This window comes from Balaenoptera ricei, chromosome 9 (assembly GCF_028023285.1).
Source record: "Balaenoptera ricei isolate mBalRic1 chromosome 9, mBalRic1.hap2, whole genome shotgun sequence".
Taxonomy (NCBI): domain Eukaryota; kingdom Metazoa; phylum Chordata; class Mammalia; order Artiodactyla; family Balaenopteridae; genus Balaenoptera; species Balaenoptera ricei.
Genome location: NC_082647.1, coordinates 105,037,344 through 105,061,585, shown reverse-complemented (window position 1 = coordinate 105,061,585; position 24,242 = coordinate 105,037,344). Strand labels below are relative to the sequence as shown.

General features: G+C 53.7%; 1 protein-coding gene across 15 annotated transcripts in view; it reads left to right on the top strand.

Moving 5' to 3' along the window:
* CAMK2B (calcium/calmodulin dependent protein kinase II beta) overlaps positions 1-24,242 on the top strand; it is a 95,636-nt gene that overhangs the window by 15,887 nt on the left and 55,507 nt on the right. For all 15 annotated transcript variants that reach the window (XM_059934237.1, XM_059934244.1, XM_059934243.1 and 12 more), the window contains exon 3: positions 19,114-19,208. In XM_059934237.1, the coding sequence (XP_059790220.1) occupies positions 19,114-19,208 (95 nt within the window). The remainder of the gene's footprint in view (positions 1-19,113; positions 19,209-24,242) is intronic.

Sequence of the window (24,242 nt, the reverse complement as noted above, 5' to 3'; positions counted from 1 at the left end):
CATATTGCTTCTGTTTTACGTTTTGGTTTTTTGGCTGTGAGGCATGTGGGATCTTAGCTCCCCGACCAGGGATCGAACCCGCACCCCCTGCATTGGAAGGCGAAGTCTTAACCACTGGACCGCCAGGGCAGTCCCTCTTGTGGCTGTTTTAAAGAACAGAATACATGGTCTCCTCCCGCTGGCCATGGCTTCTCAACACTGGGCTGTGTGGCCTTGGGCCACCATGTAACCTCTCTGGTTTCAGTTTCCCCCTCTATAAACCAGGAGGGTTGGTCAAATGACTTTGTGGGGTCCCTCATGTCTCCACGAATTGGCTCTGTGGAAACCCCACTTCCTTCCTCTGAGACTTGCCACAAAGCTCACCTGTCAGATGCTTGGGGGTCCATAGGCCCATCACACAGGTATCTGCATTCCCGGAGAATAAAACTTAAGGGGGATGGAGTAGAATTGACCTGAAACGCAAAACAAAAACAAACCCCTAGAGCTTTAATGGATACACACCTTGCAGGAAAAAAGAATCAAATGGCCACGAAGCCCATTGTCCTAAGCTCCAGATGCCCTCGGGTCTGGGCCACTGCGGGTGGCGCGTCGCGGTCTCTGTTTGGAGCACCTGTCCCGGCAGGCGGTGCTGCTGTCACGCCGCCCACATGTCCTGCCTCCTGCCAGGGCCGCCGAACCTTCCGGTCGGTGTCCCTCCTCCGCCGTCTGTCCTCCGTGAGCTGCGCGACCTCAGCAGTGATTTCAGGCCCCCGGGGGGGTTGACTCAGTGCTGTCCCTGTCGGTGACTGCCTGGCACCGTGACGAGGGGGATGGATGCGGCTTTGGAGAGCTGCCTCTGAAGGTGGCTCTGCGGGCCCCTCGCTCACAGACCCGGGCTGGGAGGACCGTCCCCGGCCGCTGCGGCTGGGTGTGCATCAGCTGTCCTGTGACCCGAATCAGCCCTCAGGTCCATCCACGGTCGCACTGGGAGGGCAGCCACTGGGCTGCTTTCCGGGGCGCACTGGCCCTTCCAGCTGTGCTGGGTGCATCCCAGATGTGGAGACTGGAGCCGGGCTCTGTCCCCATCCAGGGTGGCCCCTGAGTGTGAAGGTGGCAGATGGGGGTACAGCTGGGGCGGGCCCTGGGCTCAGGTTCTGGGGGGCCATGTTAAGAGCACGGTGACCTGGAAGTGATGTCAGTGTCCCCAGATCAGGACAGTCACCCTGAGCCCGAGGTGGGCGAGTGGGCTGACCTGGACCCCAGCATCCGGCCCCAGCTCAGCAAGTGCGAGCTGCTCCTTGTCGGAACCTCCTGTACCAGCTCCTTCGGTGCCTCTGCTGGGCCCTCCTGGGCCCTCCTGGCCTGGCCGTCAGTGGCGGGCAGCTGACCATGGACAGATTCCCGGGGGTGGGGGGGATGTGTCCTTGGCCTCTGGCCTTGGGGGGTTCTCTCTGACATTCCCAACTGCAGTTTTCCTTTTGGAACAGAAATCTCAGGGTTCACATGCACGACTTCTCAACATCCCGCAGCACCCCTGTGGAGAGGCATCAGGTCTCTGCATCTCTGGGGTGAGGTGGGCGGGCAGGCAGCTCCCAGAGTCCCCCAGCTGAGCACCTCCATCACCACACTGTTCTGTCATCTTTATAATCGAGGTGAATTCGCTTCCTTCCCATAACATGTTCATGCTTGTGAAAATATCAAAGTGTTTGCAGTCATTTGCTGGTGAAATGGCTTGGTGCTCTCTGTCCAAGTGTCAGTAGAAGGGAGGCCCATGATGTGACACCCCGGCTTTGTCCAGAGCGCCCCAGATGGCTGGAGCAAGGATGGTTGTGGGTATCCAGGACAGTCCAGGGCCCTCTCTCTGAGCTGGCTCTTCACGATGGAAAACAGAGGAAAAGTCAGTAACGGTTCCGGCAACCTCTGTGGTCCCTGGTCTCTGATAATTCAGGGTGAGTTGATTTTTGCCTGGTGGGCACTCGAGGGGGACGTGCAGGCACCCCAGGCGGGGCACGGGGCCAGGGTTGAGGAGAGGAGGGCAAGAGATCCAGGATGAGGGCCCCGAGTGGGGTGCCACCTGCACACAGGGTAGTGGGAACCCCGGGCCCCTCCAGGCCTGGTGAGACCTTCCTGTCCATCCCAACGTCATCCCCGGCCCCCAGATCATTGCCAGCTTCCCTTGACAAGCTGGAATCCCGTGCTGTCAGGATTCTGGGGGCAAACAGGAGCAGACACAAGTGCTGCCCTTGAAGGCTCCAAGTTTATCTTAGGGGCCAAACAAAAACATGCCTTGCTCCCTCTCTCCTGAGCATGTAACACACAGGGCCACAGGGGCTGCAGGTGGCGAAGGGGTGGGGGTTGCCTTCATATATAAAGAGCTCCTACAGGTCAATAAGAAAAGAGCCAAAATTCCAACTGAAATACGGATGAAGGGTGTAAGCAGGCAGTTCACAGAAAATGAAATGGAAGTTCTTTCAACCCATGAAAACATGAAGAATAGAAATTAAACCAGAGCCAGTGCTCGCTTGTTCCTGAGTTCACCTCGGGCTTCAGATATGAGACGGTTCTTCCAGGTGGCCCATGGGCTGATGAGGCTACCTCGATCAGTCTCTGGGCTCAGCTTTCCTGAAGCTGATGAACAGAGGCCCTGGGTGTGGGTGGGCTGGGGAAGGGCTGAGGCCCCACAGCGTAGGCAGGAGAGGAATTCCAGAGATGTGGGTGCCTCATCCCCCAGCCCGGGCTGAGCTGTCCAGCTGCGGGAGGCCCTGCTCACCCCCCTCCTCCTGCTCCTTCTCCGGTTGTCCTCCCGCCATAGCCCCGCCCCAGGGGCCAAGCGGGGCCATAGCGCTCCTGTTAGCTGCCCCCCAGCCTCTGCAGAGGCCACCGCAGGCCGTACCGCCGGGTCTGACCCACAGGCCGTGCCCTGGCCTGGTGGGAGGAAGGGGCACCAGGCACCGAGGGGTCCAGGGTGGTGCTGGGGCTTTCCTGCCCTCCTGTCCCACCTCTGTCCTTATTTTGGCCTTTGCTTAATGCAAACCCAGTACTCGGGTCATCTCCATGGCTTCTGGGGGGGGGGCAGGGCCCAGTGTCGTTGCTACTGAAGAGTGTACTGGAGAGAAGGGTGGAGAAAGAGAGAGACAGACACCCACACGGCACGGGGGAGGGAGGGGTGGGCGAGAGTGAGGAGCACACAGACGTGAGCCTGGTCCTACAGGAAGCCCAGGAATGGCGTGTGCCCACGGAGGCTGCACGCGACAGACTGGATTTGAGGGGAGTCCTTAGCGGAGACCAGCTCTTGCCCAGGGGCCCCTCTCTCTCTTGTCCCCTGGGACAGCCTGGACCACCCGCCCCCAGCAAGCCTCTGGCCTGGCCAGGATCTCATCCACCCCACCCCTCCTCCACACTGCACCCCATCCACAGAGCGGGAGGGAGTGGTGGCGTTCGCCGTCGTGGTCCCCTTTCTAGAGGCGCCTGATAAACGTTAACAACTGGACTGGTGGGCTGGGGGGACCCTGACCCATAGTGCTTGCCCATCCCTGTGGTGTAAATACCCCCGTCATGTCGAATGTCAAACTACCAGCATGACATCAACCACAACGTTTGGTTTTCTGTAGCCAGTAAGAGCCAGCCTGTGAGCCAGACCCGGAAGGAGCCCTGGCAGCTGAGCCCCTGCTCAGACCGCAAGCCCCCAGCCCCTCCTTTCCATGCTGGGGTGGCTCTGCTAGACTTCTGCTTGGCTCAGCTTCCCAGACTCAGCTGCTCCTGCTCCGCCCCCACTGGAATATTCCATCTATTCCCGCCCAACCCCCTATTCTTTCTGAGCCAACAGAGGGCACCTGATAGGCGAACGTGCAGGAAGGGTGCAGAGGGGTGTCTGCGTTTAGGTCTTGGCTCTGCCACCCACAGTGCCGTGAGCTCAGCAAGGCATTTGGTGCCCTCACCCTTCCTATCTACCACAGGGGTCCTGAGAGCCCAGGGGCAGACACTTTGGAAGCTGTAGAGGGTGGTCCCCGGTGCTATCAGATATGGAGAGTCTGTGACACCCCCAGCATCCTCCTCACCCTGTGCACATCCTTGGTCGCGCTGGGGTGTCAAGGTTTCAGTGTGACTCAGATATACCGGAATTTTCCTTATGCTTTTCTTTCTTTCTTTCTTTCTTTCTTTCTTTCTTTCTTTCTTTCTTTCTTTCTTTCTTTCTTTCTTTCTTTTTTTTGACTGCGTTGGGTCTTAGTTGCGGCATGCGGGATCTTTTGTTGTTGCGGGCTTCTCTCTAGTTGTGGCTTGCGGGCTCTCGAGTGCGTGGGCTCAGTAGTTGTGGCGCGCGGGCTTAGTTGCCCCGCAGCATGTGGGATCTTAGTGCCCCTGACCACCCGCGTCCCCTGCATTGGAAGGCGGATTCTTAACCACTGGACCACCAGAGAAGTCCCTCCTTATGCTTTTCTGCATGTGGTTAAAAAATCCCCCAACTCCCACCCCTGTCTTAAAAAGATGCTTTGTTTTCTCTTTATACTTAAAAAAAAACCTAATGGACTTTATTTTTTAGAGCAGTTTTATGTTTACAGAAATATTGGATGGAAAGTAGAGAGTTTCCATATTTACCTCACAGCCAGGCCCCAGTTCCCTTTCCTGTAACCATCTCACTTGCATTCAGACGTGATACACTTGTTACAATTGATGACCAACATTCCTACATTAATATTAACTGAAGCCCATAGTTTCCATAGGGTTCACTCTGTGTTGCACAGTTCTACATGATTGACAAAGATATAATGTCATGCATCCATCATTACAGTATTTCAGATCCTCTGTGCGCCTCTATTCATCCCCTCCCATCCTCCAGAGCCCCAGACAACCACTTTTTACTGTTTCTATAATTTTGCCTTTTCCCGAATGTCATGTAGTTGTGAATCATACAGTGTGTAGCCTTTTCAGATTGGCTTCTTTCACTTAGTACCATGCATTTAAGTTCCCTTCATGTCTTTTTGTGACTTGATAGCTCATTTCTTTTTAGTGCTGAATAATATTCCCTTGTCTGGAGTTTCCACAGCTTATTTATCCATTCAGTCTACTGAAGGATGTCTTGGTTGCTTTTAAGTTCTGGCGATTATGAATACACCTACTCTAACCATTTGTGTGCAAGCTTTTGTATGGACATAAATTTTCAACTCCGTTGGGTAAATACCAGGGAGCATGATGGCTGGATCGTATGGTAAGAGTATGTTTAGTATTGTTAGAAACTGCCAAACTGTCTCCCAAAGCAGCTGCACCATGTTGCATTCCCACCAGCAGTGAGTGAGAGTTCCCGTTGCTCCACATCCTCACCAGCACGTGGTGGTGTCTGTGTTCTGGATTTTGTCCATTCCAATAGGTTTGCGGTGGTATCTCGTTGTTTTTTTTTTTGTTTTTTTTGTTTTTTAAAGAATTATTTATTTATTTATTTATGGCGTGTTGGGTCTTCGTTTCTGTGCGAGGGCTTTCTCTAGTTGTGGCAAGCGGGGGCCACTCTTCATCGCGGTGCGCGGGCCTCTCATTCTCGCGGCCTCTCTTGTTGCGGAGCACAGGCTCCAGACGCGCAGGCTCAGTAGTTGTGGCTCACGGGCCCAGTTGCTCCGCAGCATGTGGGATCTTCCCAGACCAGGACTCGAACCCGTGTCCCCTGCATTGGCAGGCAGATTCTCAACCACTGCGCCACCAGGAAAGCCCTCTCGTTGTTTTAATTTGGATTTGATGACATATGATAAGGAGCATCTTGTCATATGATTATTTGCCATCTGTATACCTTCCGTGGTGAGGTGTCTGTTAAGGTCTTTGGCCTATTTTTAATCAGGTTGTTTGGTTGTGCTTTTTATTATTGTTGCATTTTAAGAGTTCTTTGTATGTTTTGGATACAAGTCCTTAATCAGATATGTGTTTTGCAAATATTTTCTCCCATCTGTGGCCTGTCTTCTCATTTGCTTACCCCATCTTTCACAGAGCAGAAGTTTTTTATTCGAATGAAGCCCAGCTTATCAATTCTTTCTTTCATGGATCATGCTTTTGGTGTTGTATCTGAAAAAGTCATTGCCAAACCCAAGGTCACCTAAATTTTCTCCTGTGATACCTTCTAGGACTTTTATAGTTTTGCATCTTACATTTGGGCCTATGATCCATTCTGAGTTAATTTTTGTGGAAGGTGTAAGGTCTGTGTCTAGATTCATTTTTTGGCATCTGCATGTCCAGTAGTTCCAGTACTGTCTTAGACTGTTCAGGCTGCTATAGCCAAAATACCATAAACGGGGTGGCTTATAAACAACAAATATTTATTTCTCACAGTTCTAGGAACTTCAAGTCCAAGATCATGGCTCTGGCAGATTCAGGGTCTGGTGAGACCTGCTTCCTAGATGGTCATCTTTCCCCTGTGTCCTCACATGGCAGAAGGGATGGAAAGATTTATCTGGGGTCTTTTTTATAAAGCATTAGTCTTGTTAATGAGGGCTCTGCTCTCATGACCTAATCACCTCCCAAAGCCCTCACCTGTTAATACTGTCCAATTGGGGTTAGGATTTCAACATATGAATTTGGTGGTGGGGGGCCGGGGGTGGGCATGGACACAAACGTTCAGTCCATAGCAAGCACCATTTTTTGAAAAGACAATCTTTTCTTCCTTGAATTGCCTTTATTCCTTTGTCAAAAATTGGTTGACTATTTGTGTGGGCCTATTTCTGGGCTGTCTATTCTGTTCCATTGATCTGTTGTCTATTCTTTTACCAAACCACACCGTCTTGATTACCGTAGCTTTATAGTCTTGAAGTCGGGTAGTGTCAATCCTCTAACTTTCTTCTTCTCAACAATATTGTGTTGGCCATTATGGGTCTTTTGCCTCTCTGTCTGCTACACTTGATCTTAGCCAAAAGGCCGAGAAGCAATTTTTGCCTCTCCGTATAAACTTTAGAATCAGTTTGTCCATAGCCGTAAAATATCTTGCTGGGATTCTGATTAGGATTACATTGAATGTATAGATCAACTTGGAAAGAACAGATATTGTGACAATATCGAGTCTTCCTATTCATGCATGGGATATCTCTCCATTTATTTAGTTCTTTGATTTCATTCATCAGTATAGACCTTGTACATATTTTGTTGATTTATACCTAAGTGTTTCATTTTTTGGTGCTAATGTAAATAGTATTGTGTTTTTACTTTCAAATTCCACTCGCTCATTGCTGATATATAGAAAAGAAATTGACTTTTGTATATTAATCTTGTGTCCTTCAACCTTGCTATAATCATTTATTAGTTCCAGGAGTTTTTTGGTCAATTCTTTGGGGATTTTCTGCATAGATGATCATATCATCTGGGAAGAAAGACAGTTTTATATTTTCCTTTCCAGTCTGTATACCTTTTATTTCCTTTTCTTGTCTTACTGCATTAGCTGAGACTTCCAGTATGATGTTGAAAAAGAGTGGTGAGAAGGGACATTCTTGCCTTGTTTCTGAACTTAGAGGAAAAGCACCTACTTTCTCACCAAAAATATGATGTTAGTTGTAGGTTTTTTGTAAATGCTTGCTGCGGACTGAATTGTATGCCCCCCCAAATTCATAGGTTGAAGCCCTACCCCCCCCATGTGACTGTATTTAGAGATTGGTTATTTAGGAGGTAATTAAGGTTAAAAGAGGTCATAACGGTGGGGCCCTGATCTGATAGGATTAGTGTCCTTATAGGAAGAGACACCAGACACTTTGCTTTTTCTCCATACGTACGCACTGAAGAAAGGCCAGGTTAGCACACAGCAAGATGGTGGCCACCTACAAGTCAAGAGATGAGAGCTCACATAAGAAACCAAACCCTGCCGGACCTTGATCTTGGACTTCCAATCTCCAGAACTATGAGAAAATAAATAAATTTCTCTTGTTTAAGCCACCCGGTCTATAATATTTTGTTATCAGCCTGAGTTGACTAATACAATGCTCTTTATCAAGTTGAGAAAGTTCCCCTCTATTCCTAGTTTGCTGAGAGTTCTTATTATGAATGGGTGTTGGATTTTGTCAAATGCTTTTTCTGCATCTATTAATATGATCATGTGATTTTCTTTTTAAGTCAGTTGATGTGATACATTACATTAATTGGTTTTCAAATGTTGAACCAGCCAGGCTTGCACAACTGGGATAAATCCTACTTGGTCATGGCGTATAATTCTATTTATACATTGGTGGATTCAATTTGCTAATATTTTGTTGAGGGTTTTTGCATCTATGTTCGTGAGAAATACTGATCTGTAGTTTTCTTGTAATGTTATTGATTCAACTTCTTTAATAGGTATAGGTCTATTCAAATTGTCTATTTTATTTTTGTTTTACTTTTTAAAATTGAGGTACAGTTAATTTCCAATATTATATTAGTTCTAGGTGTATAATATAGTGATTCAGAATTTTTACAGATTATACTCCATTTAAAGTTCTTATAAAATATTGGCTGTATTCCCTGTATTCCCTGTGCTGTACAGTATATCCTTGTAACTTATCCATTTTATAAACAGTAGTTTGTTATCCCCTACCCTTATCTTGCCCCTCCCCCTTCCTTCTCCCCACTGGTAACCACTAGCTTGTTCTCTATATCTGTGAATCTGTGTTTTGTTATATTCATTTGTTTGTTTTATTTTTTAGATTCCACACATAAACGATATAATACAGTATTTGTTGTTCTGGTCTATTTCTTCTTGTGAGAGTTTTGGCAAATTGTGTCTTTCAAGGAATTGGTCCATTTCATCTAGGTTTCATCAAGTTTGTGGACATAGAGTTGTTCATAGTATTTCTTTATTATCCTTTTAATTTCCAAGGGATCAGTAGTGATGGCCCCTCTTTCATTTCTGATGTTTGTGTCCTCTCTCTTGTTATCTTGGCCTGGCTAAAGGCTTGTCAACTTTATGGATCTTTTCAAAGAACAGCTTTTGGTTTCATTGATTTTTCTCTGTTGATTTCCTGTTTTCAATGTCATTTATTTCTGCTCTAACTTTTATTATGTCTTTTCTTCTGGTTACTTTGACTTAATTTGCTCTTCTTATTTCTAGTCGCCTAAGGTGGAAACTTAGATTATTGATTTTAAAATCTTCTTTCCTAATATATGCATTCAATGGTATAATTTTTTTCTAAGCACTTTTTTTTTACTGCATTCCACAATTTTGATAAGTTTTATTTTCATTTTCATTTTGTTAAAATGTTTAAAATTTTCTTTTGAGATTTCTTCTTTTTTATTTTACTGTGTAATTTATTCCATAGTTTTTATTTTTAAATGTTTGTAAATTGTAAAATATTACACGTAGAAGATTTTCCATTTAAAAAATAATGTGAAACACCCCTGCACCTAAAAACCCAGGACAAGAAGGTAAACTTGACCCACTGACCTTTTCCCTGATTCATATCCCTCTATCATTAGCCTCCTTACCCAAGAGGTGATGCTGTTGAGATTTCTTCTTTGACTCTTGTGTTATTTGGAAGTATGTTGTTTAATCCCCATGTATTTTGGGGTTTTCCAGCTATCTGTTCGTTTTCCATTTCCAATTTAATTCCATTGTGATCTGAGAGCATACTTTGTATTATTTCTTTTCTTATAAATTTGTTAAGGGTGTTTTATGGCCCAGAATGTGCTCTATCTTAGTGAAAGTTCACGTGAGCTTGAGAAGAATGTGTGTTCTGCTGTTGTTGGATGAAGTCATCTCTAGATGTTAATTACATCCAGTTGATAGATGGTGCTTTTCAGTTCCACTGTGTCCTTCCCAAATTTCTGCCTGCTGGGTCTGTGCATTTCTGATAGAGGGGTGCTGGAGTTTCCAAGTGTACTAGTGGATTCACCTACTTTTCCTTACAGGTCTTTCAGTTTTGCCTCATGTAGTTTGTCATTCTGCTGCTGGGGGTATACATGCTAAGGATTGTTATGTCTTAGAGAAATGACCCCCTTATCATGATGTGAAATCCCTCTTTGGCCCTGGTAACCTTCCTTGCTCAAGTCTGCTCTGTCTGAGATCAATATGGTATATCTTTCTGCATCCTTTGACTTTTTTTTCATTGTGGTAAAATATACATAACATAAAATTGACCATTTTAACCATTGTTAAATGTAGAGTTTAGTGCCGTCAGGTATATTCACAGTGTTGTGTAACCGTCACCACTACCCATTTTCAGAACTTTTTCACCACCCCAAACAATAACTCTGTACACACTCAGTAATCCCAGTGAGTCCCACTTCCTTCACATCCCACTGTGTCCCCTGGGCTGGTGCCCACCCTCTTGTTCCTGTTGGCTTTGCTGCCTTGAGCCCCCCAGGAGGCTTCTCAAGGATGTCTGTACCCGGTGGAACGGGGACTCAGGCGACCCCGCTATGGCGGGGAGGGGTGGTGGATCTGGGCGGTACTGAGGGTGACCGTGTGGGGTGTGAGGCCCGAGAGGTTTAAGAGCAACATGGTGTCGTGGACAAGCGTCAGAGTCGGGCTATTCTCATCTGTGTAGGACGCACAAACTTGACGTGACTGTATGAAGTAACAGTGATGACGTGAACGCATGAGAAATGTGAAAGGATTACCCTTTGTGGTCATTTATATCTAAATCTCATTAGGATGTAGGGTGCCTTTTGTCGTAAGCCTTACGTGGTCAGGACACGGCTCCCCACTCTGCTCACGGAGCGTTCCACCTGCTCCCAGCATTGTCAGAAATGGAAGAAAACGTGCTCTCTGAGCTGACCTTCTTGGCTCTTCCAGATGAAGCCCTGCTCCCCAGGGTGTCTAGGAGGAGGGCAGTGGGGGGACCTTGATGCCCATGTGGTTGGGGAGGGGGCTTCCGATGGGAGGAGCGGCCGCCATGGCCTGGGTGCCCTGTTCCAAGGGGCAGGCAGGGAGAAGAGGGGGCCACGCTGGGGTTTCCTCCATCTGAGATGCACCCACAGACTCCGTGGGCAGCGCTGCTGTTCTTGTGTTTGGGGGGGTGTCCTCAGGTGGCATTTCTGTCCCACGCTGGCCATTTGTTTCTTTGTTGGTGGATGCACTCGGAGTTGAGCCTTAGACTAGAAGCCCTCCCTGCCCCCGGCTCTTGGCCCAGTTGAGACTTGTTTGGGTAAAGATTTCTCTGGTCTTGAGGGCACGGGGAGGGGGAAGGGGAAGCTGGGACGAAGTGAGAGAGTGGCATGGACATATAGACACTACCAAATGTAAAATAGATAGCTAGTGGGAAGCAGCTGCATAGCACAGGGAGATCAGCTCGGGGCTTTGTGACCACCTAGAGGGGTGGGAGGGAAACGCAAGAGGGAGGAGATATGGGGATATAGGTATATGTATAGCTGATTCAGTTTGTTATACAACAGAAACTAACACACCATTGTAAAGCAATTATACTCCAATAGAGATGTTAAAAAAAATAAAAGTAAAACAATGAAGACCAAAAAAAAAAAAAAGAGATTTCTCCGGTCAAAGAAGTCAGGGAAAGCCTGTACCTTATACTTACTGGTTGGAAATTCACAGTACAGATGACCATGTTAAAGACCCTGGGAAGTCCTGCAGTAAAAAAGGAAGGAAAGAAGGAGGGAAGGAAGGAAGGAAGGAAAACATTTTAACATACTGGTTTCTAAACCCCTTTTGCCCACAGAACCCCCTTTTTGCCCACAGAACCCCCCTTCACAGATGTACCTAACATCTGTGAACATCCTGTGGAGCTAATATTTGATGATGGTCATTTGGGAAATGTTTGGTCCACACAGTGGCAGACTCCATAAGGCAGAGTTGGGGGTCAGCATGTGCTATGGCTTGAATTATGTCTCCTCAAAATTCAGATGTTGACTCCTAATCCCCATACCTCAGAATGAGACCTCATGTAGAAATAAGGTTGTCGTAGACATAATTACTTAAGCTGAGGTGGAGGGTGGGCCCTCGTCCAGTAGGACTGTGTCCTTATGAAAAGGGGAAATTTGGGTAGAGACACAGGGAGAATGCCATGTGAACATGAAGGCGGAGATGGGGGTGATACTTCTACAAGCCAAGGAGCCCCAGGGATCACCAGCAAAACCCCAGAAGCTGGAGAGAGGCCTGGGACAGTGTCTCCCTCATAGCCTCAGAAGGAACCAATCCTGCCAGCACGTTGGTCTTGGACTTCTGGCCTCCAGAACTGTGGGACAATCTCTGTTGTTTCAGCTGCTCAGCCCATGTACTGTGTTGTGGTGGCCCCAGTACCCTAGCACAGCATGGATGACTTATGACTTGAATTTCTGGCCCAGGCTCAGAGGTCGGGACCGGGGAGCTGCCAGGATTCCAAGGAAGGACCTTGGAAAGGCCAGGGTCGGACTTTGGGGAAGTGGCAAGAGCTGGCGTTTTCATCGCTGGTGTGGTTGTAAATCACCCAGCGATTGTGCCTTTGGAAATAAACTCTACAGAAATAACCGAGATGTTTACGGCAGGCATTTACAAGCAGGGAAATTGGAAATACCCCAAATGCCTGCCAATCAAGGAAGCACTCGGCTACCCATGGAAGGAACGTTCTCTACAGTGAAGATGACAAGTATGCGATCTAGGTCAGAGAGTGGGAATTGCGTGTGAAGTGATGTTAAATATAAGAGGCCAAACACAAAGCAGGAACTCACGCGCGGACAAAAGGCATGCCAGGATGCTGCAGAGACCACAGGGATTAAATGTTGTCCAGTGTCGGTCTCTAGTCTGTCTACCTCAGGCCCTGTTGTGGAACCCAGGACGTTCTGGGTCCTGGGCAGGAGTGGGACACGGTCCCCTGAGCTCTGTGTGCCGTCCTGTTGGCGGATGCTGGGCACCCCTCATGGGCCTGCGCTCCGGACATCGCTCTGGTACTGGGACCTCATGCTCCTGCCCAGCGTGGCACGTGCTTGCCCAGATCCCCAGCACACTCCCCTCACCGGCTCTAACCCCGAGGCCGGGGAGCCTGAGGAGGGTCCCACGCCCTCCTGGTGTCCCCGGACGGCGTCCACCAGTGAAGCAGTATGTAGCTGCCAGATCGTGCCGTGGAAGAGTCGTTCACAGGGTGGGAAAGTGGTGAGAGGGAAAAGCAGAATGGAAACGGCAAGAGGCTCCTGAGTGTTGAAGAGGAAGGCCTTCCTGTGGTGTAGACCTCACTGGAGACACATCAGAACATCGTGGGACGCCAGCAACGGGTTACAGAGATGGAGGCGGCTTCGACTCGCTCTATTGGAACCACTTGTTTACTCCATTTTCTGCTGCGAGCAGGGATTCTGTTTTTAAAATTGTTATTATAAGCAGGAAAAAAAAAAAACTCACAACAACCTCATGTAGAAGTTCCTATTTTCTACCAAATTGCTTAGGTCCAGATTAAAAATATAAAGGCACCTCCCCCGTCATTTTAATCGAAGGTAGAAAAAAATTTTTGCTAACACACAAATAAGCAGCAGCTTGATTTAGTTTAAATCCACAAATCCAAGCAAGCAAAGGGCCTGGTGTGGTGAGCGAGCGTGTCTGCTGGGCTGTCCTCCCCGCTAGCCCCCCTCCCTGCCCCTGAGCCCCAGACCCTCGTCAGCCGAGCCCACTTGGGGCGGCCCAGGCTGGGCAGAATGGACGTACACGGCCTCAGGCTGGTTCAGAACATCCATGTGTTAATTAACGCGGTAAATAAAACTATTGGGCCAGCCAAGTGCCTCTGCCACCTGCTCCGCCTGTTCCAGAAAGATCTTCTTGTGTGGATCTGCCTGGGGAGTCGGGGGCCAGGAGGGCTGTTTTCACTGAGCGGGCACCCCTGCACTCAACCTGTGTGGGAGCCTTTACAAAACAGATAAACGAGGCTTTGGTCCTTTTCTTTCCCTCAGGACTCCTGGCTGCTTTTGGCTCTAAAGGTTAAGAAGGCCGTGGATGGGTCTGAGCCGTGGGCCCTTGGCTCTGGGGCTGTGGACGGGTCTGAGCCGCGGGCCCTTGGCTCTGGCTGGCTGTGGACGGGTCTGAGCCGCGGGCCCTTGGCTCTGGGGCTGTGGACGGGTCTGAGCCGTGGGCCCTTGGCTCTGGCTGGCTGTCAGGAATTCCCGCTCCCGAGCATCTGAGTTAGCAGAGTGTGGACGGGATCTCCCGGGTTGTTTGGCCACCGGGTGTGTCTGCCGCTGGGCTGTGCAAACAGCTCGCAGCCCTGGTGGCAGGCAGGCAGGTGCCTGCGAGGCCGGGACTGGGAGGAGAGAGCCGGAGTCGGGTGCAGGGCTGGAGCCAGGGATGGGGGCGGTGGGGAGGAGCTGCCGCGTCCCTGGATTGTCTACCGGGAGGGACGGCAGTGCAAGCGCGGAGCGGCCGCTGAGAAGCAGAGGTAGGGGCTCCCCGGGTTACACGATTCTGACGCCCGCTCCGTGCCAGGACCTCTGCACGTGCTGCGTGTGACGCTCGTGCGGAAGCCCTGCAGCCCCAGGACCAGGATGCAGGGTCCCGAGAGCAGCATCCACGGTCAGCGCTTCCGCGTTCTCTTCTGCAGTCCCCACCGCGGGGACAGGGCGAGACCGGACCCTCCCGCCCCATCAGCCTCTCCCACCAACACCAGCTCGGCTCAGCGGGCAGAGGGCAGAGGGCAGGCTGGGCAGCTGGGCTCGGCCAACAGAGCAGGGAGGGGACAGGTCCCCAAAGCAGGCGTAGTGGGGGCCTCCTTGGGGGCTGTAGGTAATCAATGTCAGGGGCAAGTTCCAGGTGGCAGCGGGCGGGTGGGTGGGTGGGCACGGGGGCAGCTCAGAGGCATGGCCCCAGGTTGGACAGGGAGCAAAGAGAGAGTAAAGGGGACGGGGAGCCACTGGCTGGCTCACTGCGTCTGCCCGGTGTGCAGGAGCCAGTCACCCCTTTCGCTGGCGAGGGACTGACCCTCGAGTGCCACCGTGGGTCCACGCGGCCACAGCAGTGCTGGGCGCCCACCTGCAGCAGACCAGACCCCAGGCAGCTCTGGAGTTAACTTCCCCCTCTCTCTGGCCGGCCTCTCTGGTGTTGTGGTCCCACAGTAGACAGGAGAGAGCTTTCTGATCCGCCAGCCAGCAAGGACTGAAAGAGTGTTTTCTTCCTTTCATTAGCTTTACCTGATTTTTAAAAGCCCCATGACATGCTTGGTGCCCGGGAGCCTCCTCCTCTGAACACGTTATTCAGACCACTCTAAACCCGAGTGCAGCAGCACGTGCCACACCGGGCATCGTGTGGCGACCTCGAGGTTCAGGGGGTGCCCCCACCAGGCCCACCCTCTTCCCCACTCTCCTCCCTGACCTTCACCCGCACCCAGACCCCCACTTCCTGGCCTCTCCCCCGCCAGCTGCGCTGGGTGGCCTTGCTCCAGGTGGCCTTCCTGACCCTGCAGCCGGCCACCACCCGCCACGCCGTTCGTGGACGGTCGGAGTGCCGGACAGCGCAGGCAGGGCCCACCCGGATGCAGTCCACTGTCCGCCCTGTCTTGTCTGTGCTTCTGCATCTTCATCCCAGCCTATCTGTGGGTACGGTGGGGAGCCTCCTGCTTTGATCAGGGGTCCCATGGCCTCCGCTCCGTAGGAGACATCCCCCCACCTACAGACGCTCCCACCCTTCCACAGATGTCCCCCACTCATCCAGGGAAGCCTCGGGAGGTGACCCTCTCCTGCTGGCCTGCGGTCCACAGTCTGCCCCATCCCGGGCTCTCCCTGTCCTTCCAGAAGGCTGCCCCTTCTTGTCCCGCTGGCCTGACACGTGCTGAGGTCCAGCATCTCCACTCTCCACAGTCGACTGGTGGTGCTTGTAGGTCAGTCCTTACTCTCTTATCACAGTCTGGACACTGTGCCTGACCCCAGCATCTCCGATTGCATGTGGAGAGCCACAGCGTAGGGCCAGAAACGGACAGATGAATAATTATAATAAAGTGGGCAAAGTGAGCCGAGACACGTGCAGCAGCATCTGGCGTCCAGAGGAGACCAAGCTGACTTCCTGTGGGAGCTGGGAAAGATTTCTGAGAGGAGGTATTGAATTGAGTCTTGAAGGATGCGAAGGAGTTTGCCTGGTGGCCGTGGGGATGTGCTTAGGATACAGACCCGGGCCCTTTGTCTGTGTTGTTGTCTCAGTGACTGTAAGTTTCCGGGGGGCAGATGCTGTGAGTTCTGAGGGAAGGTGGTCACAGTGGCCTCACTGTTGTCTGTGATGTTCAAGGTGTCGGGGGCCCCCAGCACATGGCCCGCACGGCACATGCTTTTTGGCACGCTGGCACTTCTGGGGGGCTTCCCTGTGATCGGCCTCGACTATCTAGCAGAGCGGCCAGGAAGGGGGCGGATGCCGGGGGTGGGGGTGGGAGGAGACTGGGGGATGGTGGTGACCGAGAGGCTGGCTTCAAGGATGGAAGAGGGGAGCCGAGGGGCTGCCCGAGGGGCGGTGGTCATCGGGGGCAGAGCCTCTTCCCTGCACTCTCCCTCCGGGTAGTTAAGTCACGGAGAACCCTCTAACTCGTGAGCTTCCCCAGGCGCCTGGCCAAGCTTTCCTGGCGACTTCCACGTGTCTGCAGCTGGGAGACTGAGCTCTGAGGGCTCCCCAGGGGCCCGGCTGCTCCTCCCTGCTTCCGGCCCAGCCTCACCCCAGGCCGGCCCAGGTTCCCCCTCATAGCTGACGGGCATTGGAGTGCAGGTGCCCCGTGGCAGACCAGGGTGGGGTGGCCGGGCCCGGGGGTCGGGCAGCTCTTTCTAGAACTTCTCTTCAGGCCGGGCAGCAGGGGCAGGAGAAGCCCTACCCCAGAGGGGCTTCCAGAGGTGCCCTCCCCCGCACCCGGCAGGCAGGACTCCGGGAGAGGAAGGCCTGCGTCCAAGAGCAGGCCCTGTGCCAGCCTGAGGGCTACCTGTGAGCGCCATTTTTGAGCGCTTGCTGGATGCTGGGGGCTGTGCCTGCCGCCTTGCTGGTTTCCTCCAGCGTCTGGCTCCTGCCCGCTTGGCGCTGCCCTCATCACCAATCCAGAGCCTTCTACGGAGGAGAGAGCAGGGTCGGAACTGGAAGATGTGGGGCAGTGGGGCAGCCTGTCCAGGATCGTCCATCTGGCTGTCGGCTCTCGTTCACTTTTATTTACGCGCATCCTGCCGTGCGCCAGGGAGGATTCCCGGCTCCCTGTCGCTTAGTCCTGTACCTACCCTGGCGGGACAGCAGCCCGTGGACAGGCTGTGTGGGTCCCTTCCCCCTCCAGGGACGAGCTCACCTTAGGGCCCCTTGGTGCCTCGCCTGGTGCCCACTATGCTGAAAGCAGCCCTCTGGCTGTTTGGAACTTCCAGCATCGTGGGGTCGGATTCTGGCATAGGAAGCGCTATCCCAAGGAGGCTTGTGAGCCAGAGCTTGGTTGTCCGTGCCCTTTGGGGGCCAGAGCTCGAAGGGTGGCGGCTCAGCCCTGTACGTGTGATACCCTCCGCCCTCCTGGGCAGGAAGCGGATTCGAAGACCAGGGGTGGGCTGGGGCTGGGCTGGTGAGGATGAGGCCAGTGCAGCCTCGGGCAGACAGCCACGTGGGAGCCTTGCTGAGCCCTCGCAGTGGCTCTGAGAGCCTTTCCTGCTCCTTAGATGGATGGGGAAACTGAGGCTCATAGGGTGCAACCCAGTGCGGAGCAGGATTTGAACCCAGACCTGCTCGAAGCCTGTGGCCTTTCCCCCTCACCATGCTCTCTCCCAAGCTAGTCTCACCGGTCCAAAAAAAGTCATCCTTTCTTTACGTTTTTTTCTTAAAATAAAAAAATAATAATATTTTGAGAACGTAACCCATGCACATAGTGAGAAAATCACACAGGACAGAGGATGTAGAGTGAATTGTGTGCCCCCCGCCTGACCCCCGGCTCCCCGTCCCGCAGAGGCAGCCGCTGCCCAGTTCCCTGGCTGATTTTGGAAAAGCAGAGATATAGCTCTGAGCACAGCTAGGGATCATAAAGACCTGGGTCGTTAAGAAAATGTTCAAATAGATTTAGTGTAATATTTATTTTTTTTCCAAGGAAGTGAATAGTCTGTCTTAATGAAGTTTTAATCTCAAACAGGATTAGAGCAAAAAAGTGTTCTCTGTTTAAGACGCTGCTTTCCTGTGGCCCAGAGTCCGGGTTCGGGCAGCTGGTGGGCTTCTCAGGCTGCGTGGGCGGCAGGGCTCCGGGGTGGCGGTATGAAGGGGGTCGGGGGGAGGCTGTGCCTGCAGGGCCTCTGGGGAGGGAAGGCGGGGGAGGGGCATGCGGTCAGGGGTGTCCCCAGCCCCCCTGGCCCCATGTGCTCAACCACCTGTGGCCTTTGTGCCCACCTCTCCCTGGCGGCCTCCGGTCTGGACCCTTCCCAAGACATTTCCCGTTCCAGCTGTGTCTCATACGTGCTGTGTCTAATGTTCTTCGAAGATGATCTCAAATCAAATTAAACCGACGGTGGTGACAGGTTGAATACCGCAGAGGACCTTCTGATGGGCCCCAGGCTCCCTCTGGCCTGTGCCCCACGCCTGCCCTGGACCCACACGGGCCTGTTCTCTGGGCTCTGGCTTGCCGTGCCGCCTCCTACAAACCTTCCTCCTCTCAAGGGTCACTGTTTCGGGGCCACATGCAGGATGTCTCGATGGCCTTGGCAGTGGTCACCCACTCTCCTGGGTTCCCTTCTCTTGGCTCTCCAGGCTGGTCCCCTCTCCTCTCAGAAGCACTAATGCTGTGGGCGTGTAAATGTCTCCTCTGCTATGGGACTCTGCAGCCTCTGCTGTAACTTGGGGCAGTGTTGGTGGAGGATCCGGGGGAGGGGGCCTTTGCCTCCAGCTTTGCAACTTAATTATGCGATGCTTCTGCCTCCCTCCAGAACCTTCACCGAGTCCCCGCAGGCTGCACCAACCTATTCCGCTGTCTGGAGCTGGGCGAGGGTTCACTGCTCTGGGGGGACTCGCTGGGTCTCATAGGCCTGGGCATAGAGTGAGGGAGGACGCTTGCCCAGAGGCCCTCGGTCCAGCTGGCACATGAGGATGCCCAGGTGGGGGGTCTCGCAGGAGCTGGGTGTGCCGGTTGGCTGGGCTCTGCCAGCTGCCGGGAAAGGGGCCCCTGCCGGGCTGGCACTGGGCGGGGTGGGCTGGGAGTCGTTTGGGGGAGGGGCGCCCCTTCCTCGCACAGAGGCTGGGCCTCATGACCGGGTGCTGGGTGTTCACTGGGGGATTAATGGGCTCCCTGCCTCTGTTTCCCATTTCTCCCCCAGGGGGGCTTTCTCTGTGGTCCGACGCTGTGTCAAGCTCTGCACCGGCCATGAGTATGCAGCCAAGATCATCAACACCAAGAAGCTATCCGCCAGAGGTAGGGAATGGCTGTGCTGGCTGGCGTGGGCCGGGGGCCGGGGCTGGAGCCCATGCTGAGGGATAGGGCTCGGCCTGTGGCTCACGGGGGGGCACAGATGGAGCGGGATTCGTGGCCGCAGTGGGACATGAACGGTGCCCGTGGCTGAATGGGGCCGGGAGGGAGAGGCACCCGCACACCCTCACATCTGGAATTGCACAGTCGCTCTGGTTTGGGGGCTCGCGGAGCCCCTGCCTCACCTCCCCAGGGCTGGACGGGGAGAGGCGTGCGGCCAGGTGGCTGAAGTGATCAGGTAAGGTCGTCTGCCCAAGAACTGTGGGCCAGAGGGGGACTCGGTGACCTGAAGACTTTGGGTGACAGGGCAATGCTTGAGGGGCGGCATGAACGGCACGTTTCCTAACTCAGCCCCCGCCGGTCTTCCGGATGCAGGGATGCACGTGGGGGCTCATCTGCCTAGGCTGGGGAGGGCTCGGGGGTCTGCAGGGGTGGGCGTGGTGCTGGCCCCGGGGCATGTGGCCTCACCCCATCCCGCACCGTCCAGAGCCCTTGCTGGGGGACGGCCCGTTCTGGGCAGACGGACAGACCCCTGCCCTCGTGGGATCCAGTGGAGTTCCACGTGGTGGGGATGAGGCGGGACGTCGGGGCAGGGGATGACATGGGGCGACAAGGCCAAGGTGGAGGTGCCGCTCTGAGCAGGTGATGTCAGAGCACAGAACCGAGGGGACAGGGGGCCGGGAGCCAGGCAGGGGGTCTGGTGGGGCCTCCAGCGTGGGTGTGGAGGCGTGGGCCATCCCAGTGAGGTAGCAGCACCACTGCCGCCCCCTGTGCTGGGGGGAGCCCACGGATCTCCAGCCCCCGGCTCAGAAAGGAGGGGCTGGGTGACCCCCTTGGCAGAGGGAGCTAAGCTAAGCCCCTGGCCTGACGGTCTCCCACCTCCAGGCACACCCATGACCCCACTTAGCATCCAGACACAAATGTGAGCCAACAGAGAGGCTCTTTCTCTGCAAAGAGGCCCTGACCGTAGGCAGTCCTGGCCCGAATCCCTCCCCGAGGCTGGTGCTGAGAACGCCTCCGTCTGTAGGGTCTGCAGTTTCCAGCCTGGCGGCCTGTGTGGGCAGGCGGCTGAGCCCGCTGTGCGGTTCGCTGAGCTGCGTGTAGGTGTTGTTTGGGCGCCTGCTGTGTACCAGGCCTTCGGGGCTGAGTGTTTCCAGGGGCGGGCGCTGCTGTCCCAGCCTAGCCGAGGGGCTGATTGTGCTCGGGTGATGAGGATGACGCAGGGCCCCACAGAGACAAGAGTCTGCGAGCCAGACAGCCCTGGGGCCTGTGTGTTGGGAAAGCTCAGATCCCGCAGCTAAACTGTGATCATAATAATAATGCACAAGCTAATATTTACCGAGCGTTCGCTGTACGCATGGTGCCGCCAGATGCAGGGCAGCTTCCGTGTTCCCTGACACTGGATGGGCGGCACTGGTGAGCCACCAGTGTCATGTTTTCAGGGGGATGTGTCTGCATATGTGGAGTTTCTAAAGCAGGAGGAACATTCCGCTTCATTCCATAGGCTGGTACCAGGCCACAGGAGGAGAGAGAGCCCACCTTCAGAGGTCCCGTGGACTAATGAGGGACACCCTCACTCATCCACCAGCTTTACCTAGCCTCTCCCAGTCAGTGCCCAGCACTGAGGACGGGGTGATGAGCAAACACACCCAAACAAGCCACTACAGCCCCATTCGAGGGGTGGGAGCACAGGGGACAGAACAGGGAGGTTGGATGGGTCTTGAAGGATGAATAGGAGTGTGTGAAACTCAGGCAGAAAACCACCTGGGTATGTTTCCATGGAATCACGCAGCTCCTTTCAAGGAACCTCATGCTCCCCTGTTTCTACCCTCAAAGTGTTCTATACATCGGGAGGATCAAGGGCAGTGGAAGTCTGAAATGCCCTGCGTGCTCCACAATTACCACCTGCTCTTTCTTCCGCCGCTGCAGTAGCAGGCCTGCTGCCCACTTCCTGAGAGCCAGCCTGCTTTCTGCCATTGAGTCCCGGAGGCTGGGCCCCCGGAGACCCCTGCTAAGGGCGCCTCCGCGGAGCTGTGCAGACCTGAGGCTCCGTCAGCCCTGCGCCTGGCCTTAGTCTCCTTCCTGGCTGGGTGCAGCCTGGGTTGGATGGTGGCAGGCGGCGCCGCCAGCCAGGACTGGTCTGGAATCGAAGCAGCCAGCCCTTGTCTGTTGTCACCTTCCCTCGGGACCACTTTCCGGGCCAGGGAAGCCAGGACACCCCCTGCTTTGCCTCTACTCTTGGGCCCCTGCATTGCCCAGGTCTGTGGACGTCTTGGGCATTTTTTCCCCCTGTTTACCTCATTATTATGGAAAATTTCAAACATCCCCAAATATAGAAAAAATGATAGAAGGAGCCCCCAGCTTCGACACAACAGTTTTCATCTCCCAGGCAATTTTGTTTTCAACTGTAACCCTCCGCATCTCCCACCCCTGCCCATATATCTTGCAGCAGATCCCAGACCGGCCACCATTTCACCCATAGTGTTCAGCATGTTTCTGTAACGGAAAAGGATTCGGAAAACAACTGGCCACCTCCCTGTACAGGGACCCAGGGATCTTCTGATCCTCTCCAGCCCCTTTTGGGGCTTTCCGAGCTGAGCGGGCAGCGGAAGGGGTGAGGGGAGAGGGTCTTGGGCCCCCGACGCTCATCTTTACGCTGAGTGTGGGCCAGCAATGCGGCAGCCAGGCTGCTGGGTTTGGTCTCGTCGCCGCACGGCCCTGACCACCTCGCTGTATGACCCTGGCCGTATTACTTAGCCGCCCTGTACCTTAGTTTCCCCAGCCGTAAAATTGGAATAAATCTGCTATCTACCTCAGAGGGGCATTGTGAGGGTGAGAGAAGAACTAAGGTGCTTGGAAGGAGCTGGCTGAGTGTGGTGCTGCCAGGGCACCCGCTGCCTTCTTCCCCATTTCTTGCCAGACTATCCTGCCCAGCCTGCAGGCTCCAGGACTCCTCCTCCAGGAAGCCTCCCTGGGTCCTCCCATCCAGCTTGGAAACCCCCAGGTCCCGAAGCAGTCACCTTAGGCATGTCGTCATTGATCACTTGCTCCTTGAGGGCAAATGCAGTGGGTTCATCTCTGCGCCTTCCCAGCTCCCAGCCCAGAGCCTGGGAAAACACACGTAGGAACATCCCACCCTCTCCTTACCACCCTTTGGGGGCTGGCCCCATAAAACCCAAAGTTCTTATCTGGCCTGACACTCAGCCTTCGGCCCTGTCTTCTCCTTCCCTCCCAGCAGCTCTGCTCAGGCACTTGGTCTTTTCTGGTTCTGTACACCCCAGGGCCTTTGCACCTGCCTTCTCTCTGGAAATGCTTAACTCCTGTTGATGACACTTCCTCAGAGGGGTTTCCCCTGAGCCTCCAGTGGGAATCTGGGACCTAAGCACCCTGTTTTTATTTTATGGCTGTCTCTCCCACGAGACTGCCAGGACTTCATCTGTTTCATTCACCACTGTGTCTTCCACACCCTGCTCAGGCCCTGACAGGTGGTGAGCTCTCCATGTTTTTGAATGAATGAATGAATGTTTTGAGTGAATGGATTTTGAATGAGCAGATGGGTAGTCTGTGCTGGAGTGAGGTTAGTCTCCCAGGTGTGAAGTTGGGATAGGGACTGGGTCGAGTGAGGTCTAGAAGAGGGTTTGCTGCAGGGTCGGGTTTGCAGGGGAGGCCCCTGGTCACTGAGCACCTGAGCATTTGGGAGGTCCAAGTTCAGGAGAAGTTCCGTGGTGAAGCCTGAGGGTGGTCGGGAAGCAGGGAGGGGAGGCCTGGAGCCCACCGCTCCTCCCTGAATCCTGGTGATCACGTGCAGCCTGCACCTGTGTTCTGCAGGGTCAGACATGCTCCCAGCAGAGAGTCCTGACGCCAGACCGGTTCCCTTCCCGGAAAGGCCATTTCAGAGATGCTTGCCCCACCTGTTGTCCTGGAAGGTGCGGGTGGAGGGGAGCGGCCCATGGCTGGGGAGGAGGATGCCAGGCCAAGTGCCCTAGAAAGAGGGAGAGTGAGGAAGTGGAGACTGGACCCAGAGGCCGGAGGGGAGGCCCCCCTTGTGCCGGCTTCATATTCAGTGCAGTGTGGAGTGGGCTCGCTCAGCCCTGCGGGGAGGGTGTCCCCTCCTGGGCTGAGGAGACAGGCTTGGTCCTTCAAGGCCTCCAATGGTAGAGCAGCAGGAGGAGGCCGCTGGTGCTGGACGCAGAAAAACTGTCCCACCCGGTAACTGGCAGTTCCTGGGGCCACGAGGACACTGCAGATTACACCCAGCTTGTGCCAACGGCAGTAAGAGTTAGATTTTTAAAATTTAATACTTAATTAAATAGAGGATTGTGAGGCATTCAGAGTCTGTGAATGTACTGAATAATGAGAGATTATTAAACTACTGTTAACAAAATCAGTTAGAGGAAAATTAATTGACGGGGTGGGGGGATAAGGAGACCATCAGGCGCATGAGTCTTAAAAAGATTTCCTGTTGTTCCTGTGTCCCCCTCCCGCTCCCCTCGCTCACTGTCCGCACTAAGTGGCTGTTCTTGGGGCTGGTTCGTTGGCCTTTGGAGGGAGCCCCATGCACTGAGCTCCATTAGCACTTACTGGCCCCCAGCGTCCAGGGAGCAGGTGTCCCAGAAATGACCCCGGTCTGCGGCTGAACTCGGGGGAAGGACCCTGCACAGGAACGAGGGCTTAGGCATTTATTGTGTCCTGACCCTCAGCAGCAGTTTTCACAAGGTCGGTGGTGGGTGCCCCATTCCACAGACGAGGAAACCAAATCCCACAGAAGCAGAGATTTGCTTAGGATCCCACAGCTGTAATGAGCAGAGCCTGGGCCACAGGCGGCTCTAGATTTCACCCAGCTGCGGAGGACCCAGGGTGGATCAGGTGTGGGGCTGACCTCACAGGTAGAGCTGACCTCACAGGTGGGGGGCTGACCTCACAGGTAGGGGCCTGATCTCACAGGTGGGGGTCTGATTTCAAAGGTGGGGGGCTGACCTC